This window comes from Amaranthus tricolor, chromosome 16 (assembly GCF_026212465.1).
Source record: "Amaranthus tricolor cultivar Red isolate AtriRed21 chromosome 16, ASM2621246v1, whole genome shotgun sequence".
In the NCBI taxonomy this organism is placed as follows: Eukaryota; Viridiplantae; Streptophyta; class Magnoliopsida; order Caryophyllales; family Amaranthaceae; genus Amaranthus; species Amaranthus tricolor.
This window is the reverse complement of record NC_080062.1, coordinates 10,245,220-10,263,322: the sequence shown is the minus strand read 5'-3', so window position 1 is coordinate 10,263,322 and position 18,103 is coordinate 10,245,220. Positions and strand designations below refer to the sequence as shown.

Below are 18,103 nucleotides of genomic sequence, written 5' to 3'. Positions count from 1 at the left end.
TGGTTGGAAAAGGTATCATTTTTGTGTCATTTGGTTTCTAAGGAAGGTATTTCGGTGGATCCGGTGAAGGTGGAGGCAGTTCGAAGTTGGTCGTCACCCAAGAACGTCACCGAGGTACGAAGTTTCTTAGGCTTGGCCGGGTATTACCATCGTTTTGTTAAGGATTTCTCGCGTATTGCTCGGCCCATGACTTCGTTAATGAAGAAAGAGAAGAAGTTCGAATGGACTGATGAATGCGAACAGGCCTTCATGACTTTGAAGGAAAAGTTAACTACGGCCCCTGTTCTTACTCTACTTGACCCTAAGTTGGATTATACTGTATACAGTGACGCATCGAAGAAAGGGTTGGGTTGTGTGTTGATGCAAGACCGTAAGGTGATTGCTTACGCATCACGACAACTGAAAGTACATGAAGTTAATTACCCTACCCATGATCTGGAGTTAGCCGCTATAGTATTTGCTCTCAAGATATGGCGGCATTACTTGTATGGCGTTAAGTGTAGGATCTACACTGATCATCAGAGTCAGAAATATCTCTATACACAACCTGACTTAAACATGCGACAACGTCGGTGGTTAGAGTTGATGACAGATTATGATCTGGAGTTCATATATCATGAGGGACGAGCGAACTTGGTGGCCGATGCTTTGAGTAGGAAGTCTAGTCACTCGTTGTCTGCCTTGGACGGAGTTGAAGAGTTGCATCGGGATTTTGCTAGACTGAACTTGGAAGTGGTACGTAAAGGTGAACTATAGGGATGTCTGAATGCCTTGGCTATTCGACCTTCGTTCTTTGAAGAAATTTTGAATTCCCAGGGTAAAGACCCGAAACTGTTGAAGTTAAAGGAGCAGGCACGGGAAGGAACAGCGAAGGGATTCCTTATTCATGAAGATGGAAGCTTGAGGTTCAAAGGTCGTTGGTGTTTACCGACGGAGGAGGAATCTTTGAAGGAACGTATCCTGGATGAATCGCATTGTACAAAATTTTCAGTCCATCCGGGTGGTGACAAGATGTACCAAGATCTTAAGTTAATGTTTTGGTGGTCTGGAATGAAGAAGGATATTGCAGATTATGTCTCATGCTGCCTGACCTGTCAGAAGGTTAAAAGTGAGCATAAGAGACCAGGAGGGTTATTACAACCGTTAGAGATACCAGTATGGAAGTGGGATGATATCTCTATGGATTTCGTTGTGGGTTTACCTCGGACGAAAGCAGGTAATGATGCGTTATGGGTTATAGTTGATCGTTTGACTAAATCAGCACGTTTCATCCCTATGAACTGTCGTTGGGAGATGGAACAATTGGCTCGAGCTTACATTAAGTATGTCGTGCGATTCCACGGTGTGCCCCATACTATTGTGTCCGATAGAGACACACGGTATCTGTCACAGTTTTGGCAAATCTTGCAACAGGCAATGGGTACTACGTTGCTTTATAGTACGTCATTTCATCCGCAGACGGATGGACAGACAGAACGAACAAATCAGATATTGGAAGATATGTTGCGCGCTATTGCCATGGAGTGGCAAGGGTCATGGGATGAACACTTGGATCTAGTTGAATTTTCTTACAACAACAGTTATCAGGCATCTATACAGATGGCTCCATTCAAGGCTTTGTATGGGCGTCGTTGCCGTAGTCCAGTTTATTGGGACGATTTCACCGAAGCAGTAACCTTGGGACCTGAACTATTGTTTCAGATGACTGAGAAGGTAAGATTGATAAGGGATCATTTGAAAGCGGCACAGGATCGCCAAAAGTCTTACGCTGATTTGAAGCGACGGCCAGAAGAGTTCACCGTGGGAGAACAGGTATTACTTCGCGTGTCACCCATGCGCGGAGTAGTACGTTTTGGTGCTCGTGGAAAGTTGAGCCCTCAATTTATAGGACCATACCAAATTTTGGAACGTGTGGGTAAAGTGGCTTATCGGTTAGCCCTTCCAAACTCTGTAGAGAAGGTACATGATGTATTCCATGTGTCTCAGCTAAAACGGTATCATGCCGCAGTCACTCATGTATTAGATCCTGAACCCTTAGAATTGGAAGCATCCTTGTCTTACCCTGTGCAACCGGTTCGAATCTTGGACAAGAAGTTCCATAGTACTCGACGGAAGGATATACCTATGGTAAAAGTCCTGTGGTCAAATCACGAGCGCGAAGCGGCCACATGGGAAACTGAAGACTCCATGCGGGAAAAGTACCCTCACCTTTTTCAGGTTAGTAGCGTTACGGGGACGTAACTTCTTAAGTGGGGTAGAGGGCGATAAGAATTTCGCGCGAGGAATGTTAAATCTTTTGTTGGTAGTTTTGTTTTGCAAATGTTGAGTTATGATATTGAGTTATGATAACATGTGTGTTCTATGTTTTCCGTTGCCATACAAGATACGAGGACGTAATTTCTTTTAAGGGGGGTAGTCTGTAACACCCCGTAATTTATCGAGTTGAAATAAGTAAAACATAATAAAATAAAGTATAACAAAATAAAATAAATAAGTAATATTAAATTATACTACTTTATATAGTTAATTATGAATAATAAAGTAGGTTTAATTCTAACGGTGACAAGTTTTATTGCGTACGTTGTTATCGCGTAGGGTTCTTTTTCCGATTTAACATTCTTATAATAAATAGAATAATTATTATATATATATATATATATATATATATATATATATATATATATATATATATATATGTATATATATATATATGTATATATATATATATGTATATATATATATGTATATATATATATATGTATATATATATATGTATATATATATATATGTATATATATATATGTATATATATATATATATGTATATATATATATATATATATATGTATATATATATGTATATATATATGTATATGTATATGTATATATATATATATATATATATATATATATGTATATATATATATATATGTATATATATATATATATATATGTATATATATATATATGTATATATATATATATATATACATATATATATATACATATATATATATATATACATATATATATATATACATATATATATATATATACATATATATATATATATATACATATATATATATATATATATATATACATACATATATATATATATATATATATATATACATATATATATATACATATATATACATATATACATATATATATACATATATATAATATATATATATATATACATATATATATACATATATATATATACATATATATATACATATATATATATACATATATATATACATATATATATATACATATATATATACATATATATATATATATACATATATATATATATATATATACATATATATATATATATATACATATATATATACATATATACATATATATATACATATATATATATATATACATATATATATATATATATATATACATATATATATATATACATATATATATATATATATAAAAGGGGAATTTGAGAAGGCAGCCGGTTGTGGGGAAGTATGGGAGGAGTTTTGTAACTCCTCTCATAATTGTGTTTTAGACTTAATTAGGATGGGTCCTTAATTCCTCATTAATTCTCAAGCATCCTTAATCATCATTTTAATCATCTCTTGAACATAAAAAAATTCAGAAAAATTTCTTCTCCTTTGCTCCCTTTTGTTTTCGGCATTCTCAAGAAAAAAAAAAAAAAAAACTTTGTTGTTCAATCCAATCTTTTGTTCAAAGGGTAAGTTTAGTTGAATTGTTGTTTATAAATTTTATTCATAAGATTTCTAAGGTGAAATATATTTTATGTATGATGATATCCTATGACTTTTAGGAGGATTGAATATATTTTCTTTTATATATAATTTTCTCTACTAATCCTTTAATAAACTTCAAATTTGTTAAAAGGATTGAGTTATGTTTCTGATTTATATTCTTTAGCAAAGTTTAATTTTTTAAAAGAATTAAGTTAATATTGATATTTAAATAAATTTCTTTTATGTTTTACATTTCTCTAACTAAATTACAATTTGTTAGTAGGAATTTAAATGGTATGGATCAAGTAGTTTAGTCATCTAAGAGTTATAAATCCTTTAGCAAAATTGGATTTGCTTGAAGGATTGTGTATTTATATATATGTCTTGATTCAAGAAGGATGATTTTTGTTTTATGATTCTCTACAAAATTTTAATTTGTTAAGAGAATTAAGTATTTAATTTAATTATCATAATTTGTGGAGTTTTAAGTCTCTTGAAGATCTTATGGATGGGCCTATTCTTTTTATTTTGATGCCTCTTATGCTTTGATGATGGGGTTTTTGTGTATGAATATATATATATATAATAATAATAGAAACAATAATAACGTAATGGGAGTTCCGTACAGCAGCTGTTGTCTCGGTATTGGTGCCGATTCGAAAAACGTTAGTCGTTTCCGTTATTGGTTTATGTATTCGATGTGTTAAAAAAACTCGTTAAACGTTTGAAATAATTAAAAATAGTAATTGGATGTTAGAAATTATGAAATTTGGTACCCAAGGTAATTGATGCATTCCGGACGCAGTGGTGAAGTCGAATTTTTCATTTGAATTTTGTAAACTGTCTAAAATGGCCAATAAAGTTTCTGGTCAGAAATTAAATTTGGAATATTTGGAAATTGGATGAAAACATTTAAAATTATCAAGTCCTGGTAATATCTTAGTAGTATGGAGTGGATTAAATGTGTAAACACGTTCTAATACATGACCGTTTTGTGTGTGTTATTTAGGACCTCGATTCATTAGAGGGCGAAATTCTTATCGTGCTTAAACGTTGTTTAGTTGCAGTGCTTAAAGGTACACGCTTAGACCATACTGTTTATATGGTTGTGCAAGTAGTGTTGTTTCATTTCTAATCGAGGCATTGTAAATCACATAAGGATTAGACACCTCAAATAATATGAAATAATTAATTGGAAATTGAGAATTTATGTGTTTGTCACCCAAAGGGGTTGATGTTTGGTTATGTTACCCAAAGGGGTTAACGATTGGTTTGGATTATTATAATTATTGTTCCCATGGCAGTTTTGGATCATTACGGTCACAATGGGGGTATGCATACTTTAGCCTTTGGCGACCCGAACAGGACGGGCAACTTCTTAGGTCGGTGGTTGCCTTGGGATTAGCTCTCCCAAGTGTATTCCTCCAAAAATATTTGAATTTATACTTGAACGACCCGAACAGGACGGGCAACGTTACAAGTTGAAATTATCTAAAAGTGAATGGTTTATACTTGAACGACCCGAACAGGACGGGCAACATTACAAGTTGGAATTATTGAATAATGAATATATATTAGAGCCTATGCATGCTAGGATAAACACAATGCTTGTATTCAACCTATTTGATATATGTATGAAGTCTCTGACGTGTATTGATTGTTCTTTGGAACCTGCTACGTGTTGTCATACGACGTGCAGTAGGTTGACTGCAGGTGGGGGCTGGAGTGAGGACTCGGCTTAGAACCCGTAAACATCATGACTAAGTTATATTTTGTAATAAGTTTATGAGTCGAAATAATTCGGTTTATGTAACGAAAGATTATGACAATTTTCTTTTTATTTCGTACAACTTTTTAGCTAGTCTAGAGGCCGGTAGGCTCTCGAGTTGTATGTAAAGACTTCCGCTGACTTGTTTTCTTTGTTTGGCATTGTTTCCTGCGTTGACCATATTCCTTTACCATTGGAACGTTGACGATCCGAGTGAAAAATGAATTTTTAGTGTCCGTTTGTGAACCGGGATCATGTTTTCATATGATTTTCCGGGTCACTTAAATCGGGCCTTTACACAACAGGACAATGAAAAGTTTTAGTGTCGAATAACCAAGAAATATCTCCAGTAACATGATGTGTAGCTCCGGTGTCAATAATCCAAGAGGTGGAATCAAACTTACCACTCAAACGATTTTCTGAAATTTTTGAATTACCCATCATACTTGTCAAAACCTTCCATTGTTCACTGGTGAACAATTGATGCGAGGGGAGAGTGGCAGACTCGCCAACTATGCCGGAAGTTGCTGCGTTCGCTCGAGGTTGATCACGCCCGCGACCAGCAGAAAGCTGCCCCCCCTGACCTCTATTAACGGGGTACCCATGTAGCTCGAAGCAACGTGACTCCACATGGCCCTTCTTCTTGCAATGGTTGCATATTTTGTCACTCCAACAACTAGAAGTATCATGGCCCAATTTCTTACACTTATCACACGACAGTCTACCAGACCTATCCGTAGGCTTTTCCGACAAAGCACCACGACCCCTTCCTGCCCCTGTACGAACAGCAAAACCAAGTGCAGACGAGGGAGACTGGTGTTCGTCCTTACTGTGATAAGGACCACGAACACGCTCTTCTTGTGCAACAGATTGAAAAGCACGATTAAGGGATGGCAATGGGTCTCGATTAAGCAGATTAGAGCGAATTGAAGAGTAATACTCGGTATACAGTCCGAGTAAAAACTGTTGAAGGCGATCACCATCACGCCTAGCAATAAGCTTTTTGCCCAAATCACAAGTGCAATTACCACATTCACACACAATAAGAGGCTCCAATTTATCAAGTTCATCCCACAAAACTGATAATTTACTGTAATAAACCGCAACCGGCATTAGTTTAGTTTGTTCACATCGATTGATTTCTGATTTTAATTGTTGTATACGAGAGCCATTCACCAAACAAAAACGCTCATGTAAATCATCCCAAAGTTTCTTAGCATTATCATAATTAGATAGCATGGATTTTACCTCGGGATCTATGGTGTTCATCAACCAAGAGACAAGCATACAGTGTACGATAACCCAATCTTCCATGGTAGCAGGCGGCTGAAAACTCTGTATTGTGCCATACAAGAAGCCGTATTTATGTCGGGATGATAAAGAAATTCGAATAGCATGTGCCCAATCATTGAAATTATCAAGCTTGAGATGTTGAGAAGTAATGTAATCGCCTGGCCTATCATGAGGACCAAGGTAGAATAGCGAATTGGATTCAATTTTGGGGAAAGGAGGCGGCGGTGGAGGTGTTTCACGGTCTACCATATTCACTGGAAAAAATGCTTGAAAAAAAAATTAGGGTTTAACGTGGCTCCGATACCATGACAAAATTGAAATATGGGAATCCCTCTCTTTCATTATCTCAAACCAATATATATAATACAAGTTAACCCTAGGTACTTAATTATGGTAACTCTCGGATTAGGAAAACTATCACGCAAGATAAGGAAACAAATAATTATCAAGCTTATCAAATATCAAAGTATATCCTACACATATCCTCAATACTATGAGTGTATTTCAAGCCTAAACCAATTCCATCTTAACATCTTCATTTGGCTTCATAAACAAAGCCATCTTCATTTTATCTTTCTTTGCATTGAAATTCTTCATCTTTTCATCCAACAAGTTGCACAATGCCTCAAGCTCTGCCGATTTTCCGAGCATATAGTCAGGGACAGGGTTATTAAGAAAATTGAGTTCCTTTTCCATTCAAAAAACCCAGAATCATCGTTCTGCAAATCGAAAAAACAAGTCAAGATAGTCAATTTCTATCAAAAACTAACAAAACCTAAATTGGAGAAAACATAAAAAAGAACAACTTACAGGCTGAAAAACGACAACCGTAGAACTTCTCCCATGTGTTAGGACCCTTTCGAACAGTACTTTCGCCTCTTCTTTCTGAAAGCAATGGATTCTAGTTGAATTACATTTTTGAGCACGATCGGAAGAACCCCTGCCACTCATACAAAGTATAAATTATATTTATCAAGTTAAATTTAAAATATATTTAAAATTTTTAATTTTTAATGATACAAGTATAAATTATGGAGTATTTATCAAATTTAATTTTTGAATTTTCATTAGAATGTTTTAATCTATATAAATATATGGTGACATTTAGAGAATAGAGAAATAGATCTGCAAAATGTTACAAATATAAATATACTACTCCTTTTCCTGTTTGTTTGTCCACTTTAAGACAGAGAAATTTAAATTAGATTTTTGAAGTATATATTGAAGAAAAAATATATTCATATGAGATCTTGTTAGATTTGTCTTGACGTAAAGTTTTTTAATATATAATTTTTATAATTTTTTGATAATGCGTATTTATAAATATTAAGGCTTAAAACTTGAAAAAAAATCCATGTAAAAGGTAAAATGGACAAATAAAAAAGAAACAAAAAAGTATATTTTATATGAAATAGATATTCAGGTTTAATAAGCGGTAAAGTTGTTTTTTTATTAATAAGAATAGTTTAACAGCAAGTCTTTAGAATTTGTGATTGTTTAACGGTATTGAACACCTATTTGTATACAAAATGTAGTATTATAGGATTTTTTTTAATCATGGACAATGGTTAATCGATTATAGAACTGATTTTTGGAGTTAATTTTTTATTTTATTTTTTTTAAAAAGAGTTAATATTACTCCCTCCTTTCTACTGATTAGTTTGTCACTATTCACTTATCACAATTTGTATTTTATTTTTAATCTATAAATTAATATATGATCATGTAGGATCTTATTTAATTCGTCTTAATACAAGAATTAGTAATAACTTTTTATAATTTTTAATTAAGAACAATTAGAGATATTAAGAATTTAAATGTTTCCTCGGCAATTATAAAAATTACATGAGATTAATGGATTGAATATGAGATAGTATATCATAAATGAATAAATGTGCTATTTTAGGATTAATTTTTGTACAATGTTATATTATTATATATACCATTATAGTAAAGTGTTTTTTCTATTATATTGTTAGAGTAATTTTAGGAGATTGTTTCTATAAATATGGTTATTAGTTAAGCGTTAAACTAATTTAAGTAGTTACTTATAATTAAATAACATAATTAACATATTTTAGGAAAAAAAGGATATAAGTACTATTTTAATAAGTTTTTAGTAAAGTTTTTCGCAAGTTGTTGTATAAGACGGTCTCACCCAAAGAAATGCCTCATGCATGAGTTTAATAGTCCATTTAAAGCATACTATGAGAATATGAATTCTTTGTTTGAAGTCGTTTCATCGAGAGGTGAGAAACGATCTCTTACAGAAATAGCTCAATTTTTTTTTATTTTGTCATGATTGTAGATATTATTTTAGGAGTTAGTTTCTTATAAGTAGTTAATTGTAATAATTAACTAAAGTAAAACAATATATGTTTTAGCAATTATAATTTTTATACAACTACTCTTTTTAAGAAAAGTACTTCAAGCTCAGCCCGTGAAAGATTAATATTTATTTATCGTACTTATTTACATTATCCTTAATGCTTATTTATAGTATCCTAAATGCTTACTTTTAATATCTTAAATGTCTACTTATATCATTTTTAATGCCTACTTACAATATTCTAAAAGATATATAACGGGCCGGCCCAATTAGAGATGATCTCTTTCTCTCAAAAAGACCATATCACACAAGAATTCGTGTTTTTTATAAATGATAAAAATACTATTTTAATATTCAACAATTCTTGCATGAGATTGTTTTTTAGTGAGATAAGCCCACTGCCATATAATTAGTCTATTTCTCTATTTAATCACTTTAAAATTGTAAGTGGTTACTTTAAGGTTTTAAGTGATCACTCTAAGCCCAAAAAAAATTATGATGTTAAAATAGTAAATAATCACTTTAAGGTTATAAGTGATGATTTAAAGATAATAAGTGTACATTGGACCAATCCAATAGAATAGTCACACCATAAGACTGTCTTATTTAATAAATATGATACTATATGAATAAAGATATTGAATTGTATGGATAATTTTTAAAGAGAGTTTAATTATGTAGATGAGATGGATAACAAAACTAATTTTAAAAGTTGTAAAATTGTGAAAAAATAATTTTCATGATTTTGATTTTATTGAAGCTACCTTAAATCATATTTCAATTCATTTTGCTTATGGTGGGGGCTTTAATTTGATTTCCAAGGCTTGACCACATAGTTTTTAACATAGAAAAGTTTTGAGATACCTTTAACAATTTTTTAAAAATTAATAAATTACTAAATAAGTGACTTAAGGTATATTTAAACAAAAAACATTTTTAATAGGTAGTTTTCAAAATGTTGTAAATTTAATATTTGATTGACAAAAAAATTAGGCACTAAAATAACTACCGATGGATGAATTGAATGAAATAAATAAAACAAATTGATATCTTAAAGCGATGCACCTTAACAACTCCCATCGAGCTATTGCTATTTTATATTTTTATTATTATCATTATATTCAACGTATATCCCTGATAGTACTCCGTCATGTATTGTCTAAGTGCTCTATTTACTCTATGGTCACTATTCACTTATCATTTTTAATTAAGTGCGATCTTGTTTGATTAGTTTTAATGCAACGATCATTAATTAATATTAAGTTTTCATAATTTTTTAATTATACATATATGGATATATTAAGTGTTAAAATATTATCTCAATAAGTGTAAGATAGATAAATAAAACTAATACGCGGAATAAATGAGAGTATAATCAAACTATGAAGAGAATTGAAAAACAACATACCTCATAAACCTGAATAAGACATCAAAAGGGAAAAAAAAAGTTTTATGAAACTAAAAATAAGAGATACATCAAAAAACATAAGCTCTTAAATTAGATGGTGTTATAATGGGAATTTTTCTATTGGATTGATTATTATACATTTAATATATTAAAGTGATTAATTACAACTTTAAAATAATCGATTAGGGAAATAAGTACATTTCATAAAACAATATCATACAAAGCTAGCTGTAAAAAAAAAAAAAAAAAAGAATAGACTATTAAAATCTAAAATAAAAACAGACATAATTAGTCGTTGCCATCATCATACCTAATATATTCCGCTTATAAAAACTATAATCAAGGGTTGGAAAGAGAAAGATTACAATAACTTATACACTTGAAAGAAGGGTACATTGAAAAAGTATGGACAAACTACTACTACCCCTAAATTCCCATAATAGTACTCCCTCCGTCCTTTATAGTTTGCATCAAAAAGAAAAATGATATTTTTTAAGAAAAGTGTAGATAATGGTAATAAATGAAGAGAGAAAATGAATTGTATGGATGAAATTAAAATAGAGTTAGAATATATGGATGAATTTAAAAGTAAGTAGTGGTTCATTGTCCAAAAATAAAAACGATGCAAATTAAATTGGACGGACCAAAATGACATATGTTGTAGGGGACAGAGGGAGTAATTTCTAAACAGCTAGTTTCTTAAGATACCGTGTCTTTGAGAGACATATCTTAAGTCCAATTCATTAAAGATTAATCCTATTTACCGTATTCTTAATGCATACTTATGAAGTATTATCCTTAATGCTTACTTACTGTATCCATATTGTCAACTTTCAATATTTTAAATATTTACCTACATCATTCTTAATATCTAATTATAATATTTTAAAAAATATATAATGAGTCAATCTAATTAGAAATGGTTTAAAAAAAAACCGTGACTCTTGTGATTCTCAAATCTTAATAGAAGGATTTTACAGTAAACGCATTAGAAAAGAAAACGACGAATTTCTTAAGTGTCTTTATTCAATCATTTTTCTTTGTAGTTACTAAAAGCGTCAGAGAAAACGCCCAAAACACAACTTTCTTACACTTTCTTTCCCACTGATTTGGATGAGAACAGTAATCACTAATCACTAATCACTAATCACTAATCAAACTTGTACTACAAATTACTCTCATTTTTCAAATTTCCCTCTCAAATTCATACTTTCTTGATTTTACCCATTAATATTTGATGTTTCCTGTTCGAGTTTGACCCTTTTTTTGTTCCGGATCTAATACTTTTACGATAAAATCCCCCATTTCTCGGAAAAAAATCCCATTATTTCTTCTCTTTTTCTATTCCATTTCATCTTTTTCTTCACCTCTTAGTAACCCACATTTTCTGGGTTTTGCATTGGTTTAGTTTTGTTTCACTTGGAACCGCCATGGATACATCAACTTCTCAATCTCGTCTTGTATGTACTTCCATTTTCTTTTTCTTCTTTTCCTTTTTATTGTTTTAATGTTGTAATGTTGTGTTATGCATATTCAATTCTTTGACGATAGGCGGTGAGAATCGAAGGGTAAAAGGGATTGTTGTAGTGCTGTTTTATGCATACTTTTTAATTTGCATTTTTTTTTATTTTGAGTCATTTTACATTATTTCTTTGATTGGAAATGAACTTTATTTATTTTTTTTTATCATATTCATATATATTTAATTCTTTTTTAATATGAGTTTAATCTTTATCTTCATATATAGTATTGAATTCGCACCTTTTTCTTTAAAAAGAAATTTACATGTGATCCAAATTCATGGAATAGAGGATTGAATTTCAAGAACTTACTATTTTGATTTATGTTTCTTGATTTCTTTATGTTTCTGTTATGTAATGTTGAACATTATTTATCGACTATTAAATAAATTTACACAATAAATTGGATAATTAATTTGAATTTAATAGAAAATATCTTTCTAAAATAATTATATATAATAATTAAATTAAATTTCAAATTCTTACTAATTTTATTGTCTAAATCCTGTATTAGTGTATAGATTAGCAAAATCCTATTTATATTTTGCATTATTTAGTATTTTTTTTCTTATGGTGACGATGTTTGAATTGAGAAGAAAGGGTAGTTAATTTAGGCGAATAATTGAGAATTTTAGGCTTTTGGGTCACGGATTTTGGACGGAAATGTATTACTGCTAACGTATTTAAAGTCCAAAAATGGAAAATGAATAAATGATGGTATTCTTGTCTTATGTATTTTTTGAATAACTGTTTATTTAGAGATTGAGTAGACGCGTCTACTATTGGATGTACAATTCTATAATGCATCTATTTTCCTTTTTTAGCAAGGATGGATGAAATCCCTGTCTTCATTTGACCCCAATATTATTTATGAATGTAAACCTATGGGCAATTTGTTATAAGGTTGTTGTTTTGTACATGACATGACCCGCATATTTGGAGAGTCTTTTTTTTGTTTGGAAAGAACATAATTGGAGAGTTGACTGCACACATACCCAATGAGATCTCATCTTTAAACTAATTGGTAATAGGAGGAGTTGCCCATCAAACTTATATTAGTCAACCTCGCTCCAATTCTTTGATGTGGGATCACATGTGAGTTATTTTTCTAACAGTCACGTTAAGTGAGCGTTTGTTAGGGTGTAGTAGGATGATTGAAATCTTGGTAACTTCTCGCACAAGTGATGATAATGTGCGTTGGAAATGGCTTATGTGGGTTTGTGAGGCCAGTCTATAATCAATGGAGGGGTGTCACAACAGACGTGGTATGTTTGATGATGGAAAATGACGAATTAAAACATGTAATTGGAATTGGAATTGCTTTATTTAGGACGCGTATGTGGGAACATTGTAATGTAACTATCTTCGTTTTCATTGCCATTCTTTTGCTGTATGACCTTGTATTAGATGAATGGTAGTGAAAGTGGTTGCAAAGACTTTGATCTTACTCATGGTGATGGGAGGTGACAATTTTACCAATTTATCAACTTAGATCTATAAAAAACTTTTTCCTTGGATCAAATTGAAGTTGCTCTAATTCTATTGAATATGACTAGATGGGTCTTTGTTGGTGTATATATTTACTTGCCATGAGGACAAAAAGATAACCTTGGTCTAGTCTAAGCATTACGTTCATCGCGTAGGCTGTCATTTGTCATTTGTCAAATGTCACCTACAATAGGATGCCAATATAGCACAGGATAATCTGTTTGTAATACCCTTATCTTGAGCAAAAGCCTTTCTGGTTCTTTTTACTTCATTGATTTAGTTGTTCAAACTAAAATCGTATGGGTTGTTTACAGGAATTGTATCAGAGGACATTATTGCTTGCTTACCAAAGTTTTGGGGTTGTCTACGGTGACCTAAGCACATCCCCTATGTATGTTTACAAGAGTACATTCTCTGGAAGTTTACGGCTTTATGAAGAAGATGTTGAGATTCTTGGTGTACTTTCTTTGATATTCTGGACACTGACCCTAATCCCTCTTCTCAAGTACATCATTTTTGTTTTATCAGCAGACGACGAAGGAGAAGGTTATTAGACTATCTTATTAAGTCTTTTTCTTGTCCAAGGCTCATGACTGATAATCCCTGAATAAGACAATGCTTGATCTTCTTCAGGTGGAACCTTCGCCTTATATTCACTGCTTTGTCGTTCTTCCAAAATGGGGCTGTTTAATCCTTCCAGAATGGGATATGCACATCGACCTCTATTTGAAAATGGAAGTTGTAAGAAAGAGACCAAATGCAGCTTGGCTATTAAAGAATTCTTTGAGAAGCATTATTACTCACGTTTAGTTCTGCTGCTAGTGGTTCTGCTGGGGACTAGCTTGGTAATTGGTGATGGGATTCTCACTCCAACAATGTCCGGTATGTTCTAGAAAGCTAATGGATCTTGGAGCTATTGCCAATTCACGATAGATATGATTTTCTATGTCTTGTTGTCTTGTGTTGTTTTGCAGTCTTATCTGCAGTCTCCGGCTTAAAAATTAAGATCCCTCAACTGAATGAATGTAAGTATTTATTTGAATGATTTTTATAGAATTTGAAGGAATATAGAATTTTAATCTCTATGAGAACACTATCTTTTTCTTCACTACATGAGTCAAAACTCGAGGGCATTATGTGTTGGCAAGTGAACATAATTCGCTTTTTTCGATTCGCGATTCGCGAGGAGATTAGCGAATCATGTAACACAATGGCAACCTAATGCCGCATTCTGATTTACTTTAATCTTCTTGTATTCTTATGACTCAGATTACACCGTCTGTGTGGCCTGCATAATCTTGCTGCTGATTTTCTCGCTTCAGCAGTGCGGAACCAGCAGAGTTGGCTTTCTTTTTGCTCCTATTCTTGTAGCTTGGCTCCTCTGTGTTGGTGGAGTGGGGTTATACAACATAGTTCACTGGAATCCTGGGGTCATCCGTGCAGTTTCGCCACATTATATCTACAATTTTTTTAAAGCTACAGGAAAAGTTGGGTGGAGTTCACTTGGTGGGGTTGTCCTATGTATTACAGGTACTGATACCACTGATTTTATGAAAGACTTATACTGCTCAAGTGTAGTCGGTATCCTAGTTTTATAACGCATCCTGTGGTCTTATCAGGCGCAGAGGCGATGTTTGCTGACCTTGGCCACTTCTCACAACTTTCTTTGAGGGTAATCTAAGTTTCATTACTTTAGTAGAATATCATGTCATTTGCATCGAGATTTAATGCGGAAACAATTATACGAAGGATTACAGATGGATGATGTGGGGATACTTGGTTAATCACCGGAGCATAAATTCCATTTTCCCATGACAGTAGTTTTTATTTTTACTTTTGCAGATCGCATTTGCTGGGTTTGTGTATCCGTGTTTAGTTCTTGCGTACATGGGCGAAGCTGCTTATCTTTCCAAGCACAGTAAAGATCTTGAGAGTAGCTTCTACAAGGCAATTCCTGGTATGATTTTTTGGGGAAAATATGGCATTTTTTACTGCTGAGGTGTTCATATGATTGCTCATGGATTTAACTTTCTAGTCTCATCACTTATCATTTGATACTTTTTCATGCTATTTTTGTCTGTTTGGTTTGTTCAGAGCCCATATTTTGGCCGGTTTTCGTAATCGCTACACTTGCAACTGTCGTTGCAAGTCAAGCCATAATTTCAGCGACATTTTCGATTATAAGCCAATGCAGGGCCTTGAAATGCTTTCCACGTGTAAAAATAGTGCACACATCCGATGATATACATGGCCGTGTATACATACCAGAGGCCAATTGGATATTGATGTTTCTATGCCTGGCTGTTGCCTTGGGCTTTAGGGACACCGACAAAATAGGCAATGCTTATGGTAAACTTTCGTCTCCCTATTCATGTTTTTCGGATCAGCTTTGTTTTATTGGCTAATCCCTTGTTCAACGCAGGGCTGGCCGTGATCTCTGTAATGTTTTCAACAACCTGCATAATGTTTCTTGTAATAGTTACCGTGTGGAAAAAGAATACCCTTGTGGCTCTCATTTTCGTGTTATTCTTTGGATCAATCGAGCTTGTCTATATGTCGGCTTGCGTGGAGAAAATTCATCAAGGAGGCTGGGTACCGCTGGTGTCGACCTTTGTCATATTATGTCTAATGTTAGTATGGAAGTATGGAACTGTTAAGAAATTGGAGTTTGAGAATCAAAATAGGATATCCTTGGATAGGTTTTTAAGTCTTGGTCCGAACCTTGGTGTCCTGAGGGTTCCAGGAATCGGTCTGATATACTCTAATGTCACCTCTGGAGTGCCCCCAATGTTCAGTCATTTTGTCGCTAATTTCCCAGCGTATCATCAAGTTGTGGTTTTCGTTACAATCGAAACATTACTTATCCCTAAAGTTCCGGTTCATCAGCGTCTTGAGATTAGCCGGGTTGGTCTTCCAGAACTTCATATTCTTCGCTGTACTGTAAGGTATCAATTTTATCTCTTTTTTCGACATAGGCTCATGTAGTGACTAAACAGCCTTTCGATTATTTTTCGTATAAAAAACTATCGATAATGTTTATAATCATGATTGTCCTACTCTAGAGGTGTTTAACGGGGCGGGTCGACCTAATGGGTCAAGGGTTGGGTCAAATTTTAACGGGTCATTAGCGGGTCGCTTTAATAACGGGTTGGGCCATTAACATGCTTGGTGTAATGGATCGGGCTGTTGGGTCGTATAATTATAGAAATTGGTTGCGAAAACAATATTATCACATAGGTGGGTTGACCCAACGAACCATAAAGTAGAATAAAAAAACTTTTATATGAATTTTAGAAAACGGGTCAAAGTGGATTGGGTTTAAACAGGCTTTGGCCCGGCCCGTTGTACACCTCTACCCCCACTCTAATCATTCTTTTTCTTCATAAAATTCATTTCTAATCATTACCCCTTAGAAATGTGGTGTTACCGTGTTAGACTATTAGGCGGTAATGGAAAATATAAAGTAAGACTAAAACATCATTCCCATTATTGCCATATAACTAATAACCAAATGGCCCGAAAGAACTTGACAGACGACATATATCACTGAAAACAGGTACGGGTACAAGGATAGCAAAGACTCGCATGCCTTTGAGGCGAAGCTGATGGATGGGATTGATGAGTTTTTGCAACATGAGGCCCAAGATGGTGAAATCCAGGCACCAAGTTCCTCCGTGAGCCATAGTACCGAATCAGATGCAGTATCGGAGGCTGGTACTGTGGCTCTTGGTAGGAGAAGGGTTCGGTTCAGAGAACCAGAGCGGAATGTGGGTGTCGAGAGGCTGTCGGAAGCAAAGCAAATGGGTGTGGCGTACATGATCGGTAATACTCGTGTAGTAGCAAGAGAGGAATCATCTTTCCTTAAGAAATTTGCCATAAACTTGATATACAGGTTCCTAAGGCAGAACTGTCAACGACCAGCAGTCGCACTCGGAATTCCACATACATCACTAATTGAAGTAGGAATGGTATACTACATCTGATCAACACTACACATTAGTTTGATTTTTACACATTTTATGATTTTATGTACAAAATAGAGATTAGCAAAGGGGGAGATAAATGTGGTAAGTTGCACAAAGTTTTTGTATGTGTACAGGTTAACTCTCTTGGTTGAAAGATAGTATAGTTGACCCTTTCAAGTTTCACTGAATGGTGATCCCATTTCTATGTGATTAGAAATATTGTTAGAGTTATTCTTGTGAGAGACCGTCTTCCATGAGAAAATTTCAAATAAAGAGTCTATGCTAAGATTTGTGTTTATTGAGTCATTTAATCCATGTATGTGAGAAAATTTCAAATAAGGAACAACATCACACTGTGAAACTATGTCATAAAAGATGATAAATTACAAAGTACAAGAATTAAACATATGTTGGTGTTCAAAACATAAACACAAATTATTATATGAGACGGTTTCAACGAGAGATGCGTCTTATGTATGGGTTAAATAGTGCGTCTCATATATATTATGAGAATTTAGGTCTTTATTTAAGGTTGTTTAATCGAGAAACAGTATTTCATAACAGGGACTCAAACACAAAAAAGTCTA

General features: G+C 33.2%; 1 protein-coding gene across 1 annotated transcript; it reads left to right on the top strand.

Annotated features, from left to right (window-relative positions):
- Window positions 1–11,547: 11,547 nt before the first annotated feature.
- On the top strand, window positions 11,548–17,814 carry LOC130803266 (probable potassium transporter 13). Its single transcript, XM_057667468.1, has 10 exons — window positions 11,548–12,003; window positions 13,866–14,097; window positions 14,185–14,433; window positions 14,526–14,576; window positions 14,821–15,081; window positions 15,171–15,223; window positions 15,394–15,508; window positions 15,646–15,900; window positions 15,974–16,496; window positions 17,108–17,814. Exons 1-10 carry the CDS (start codon window positions 11,974–11,976, stop codon window positions 17,532–17,534), a joined length of 2,196 nt encoding a protein of 731 aa, XP_057523451.1. The 5' UTR covers window positions 11,548–11,973; the 3' UTR covers window positions 17,535–17,814.
- The last annotated feature ends 289 nt before the right edge of the window (window positions 17,815–18,103 follow it).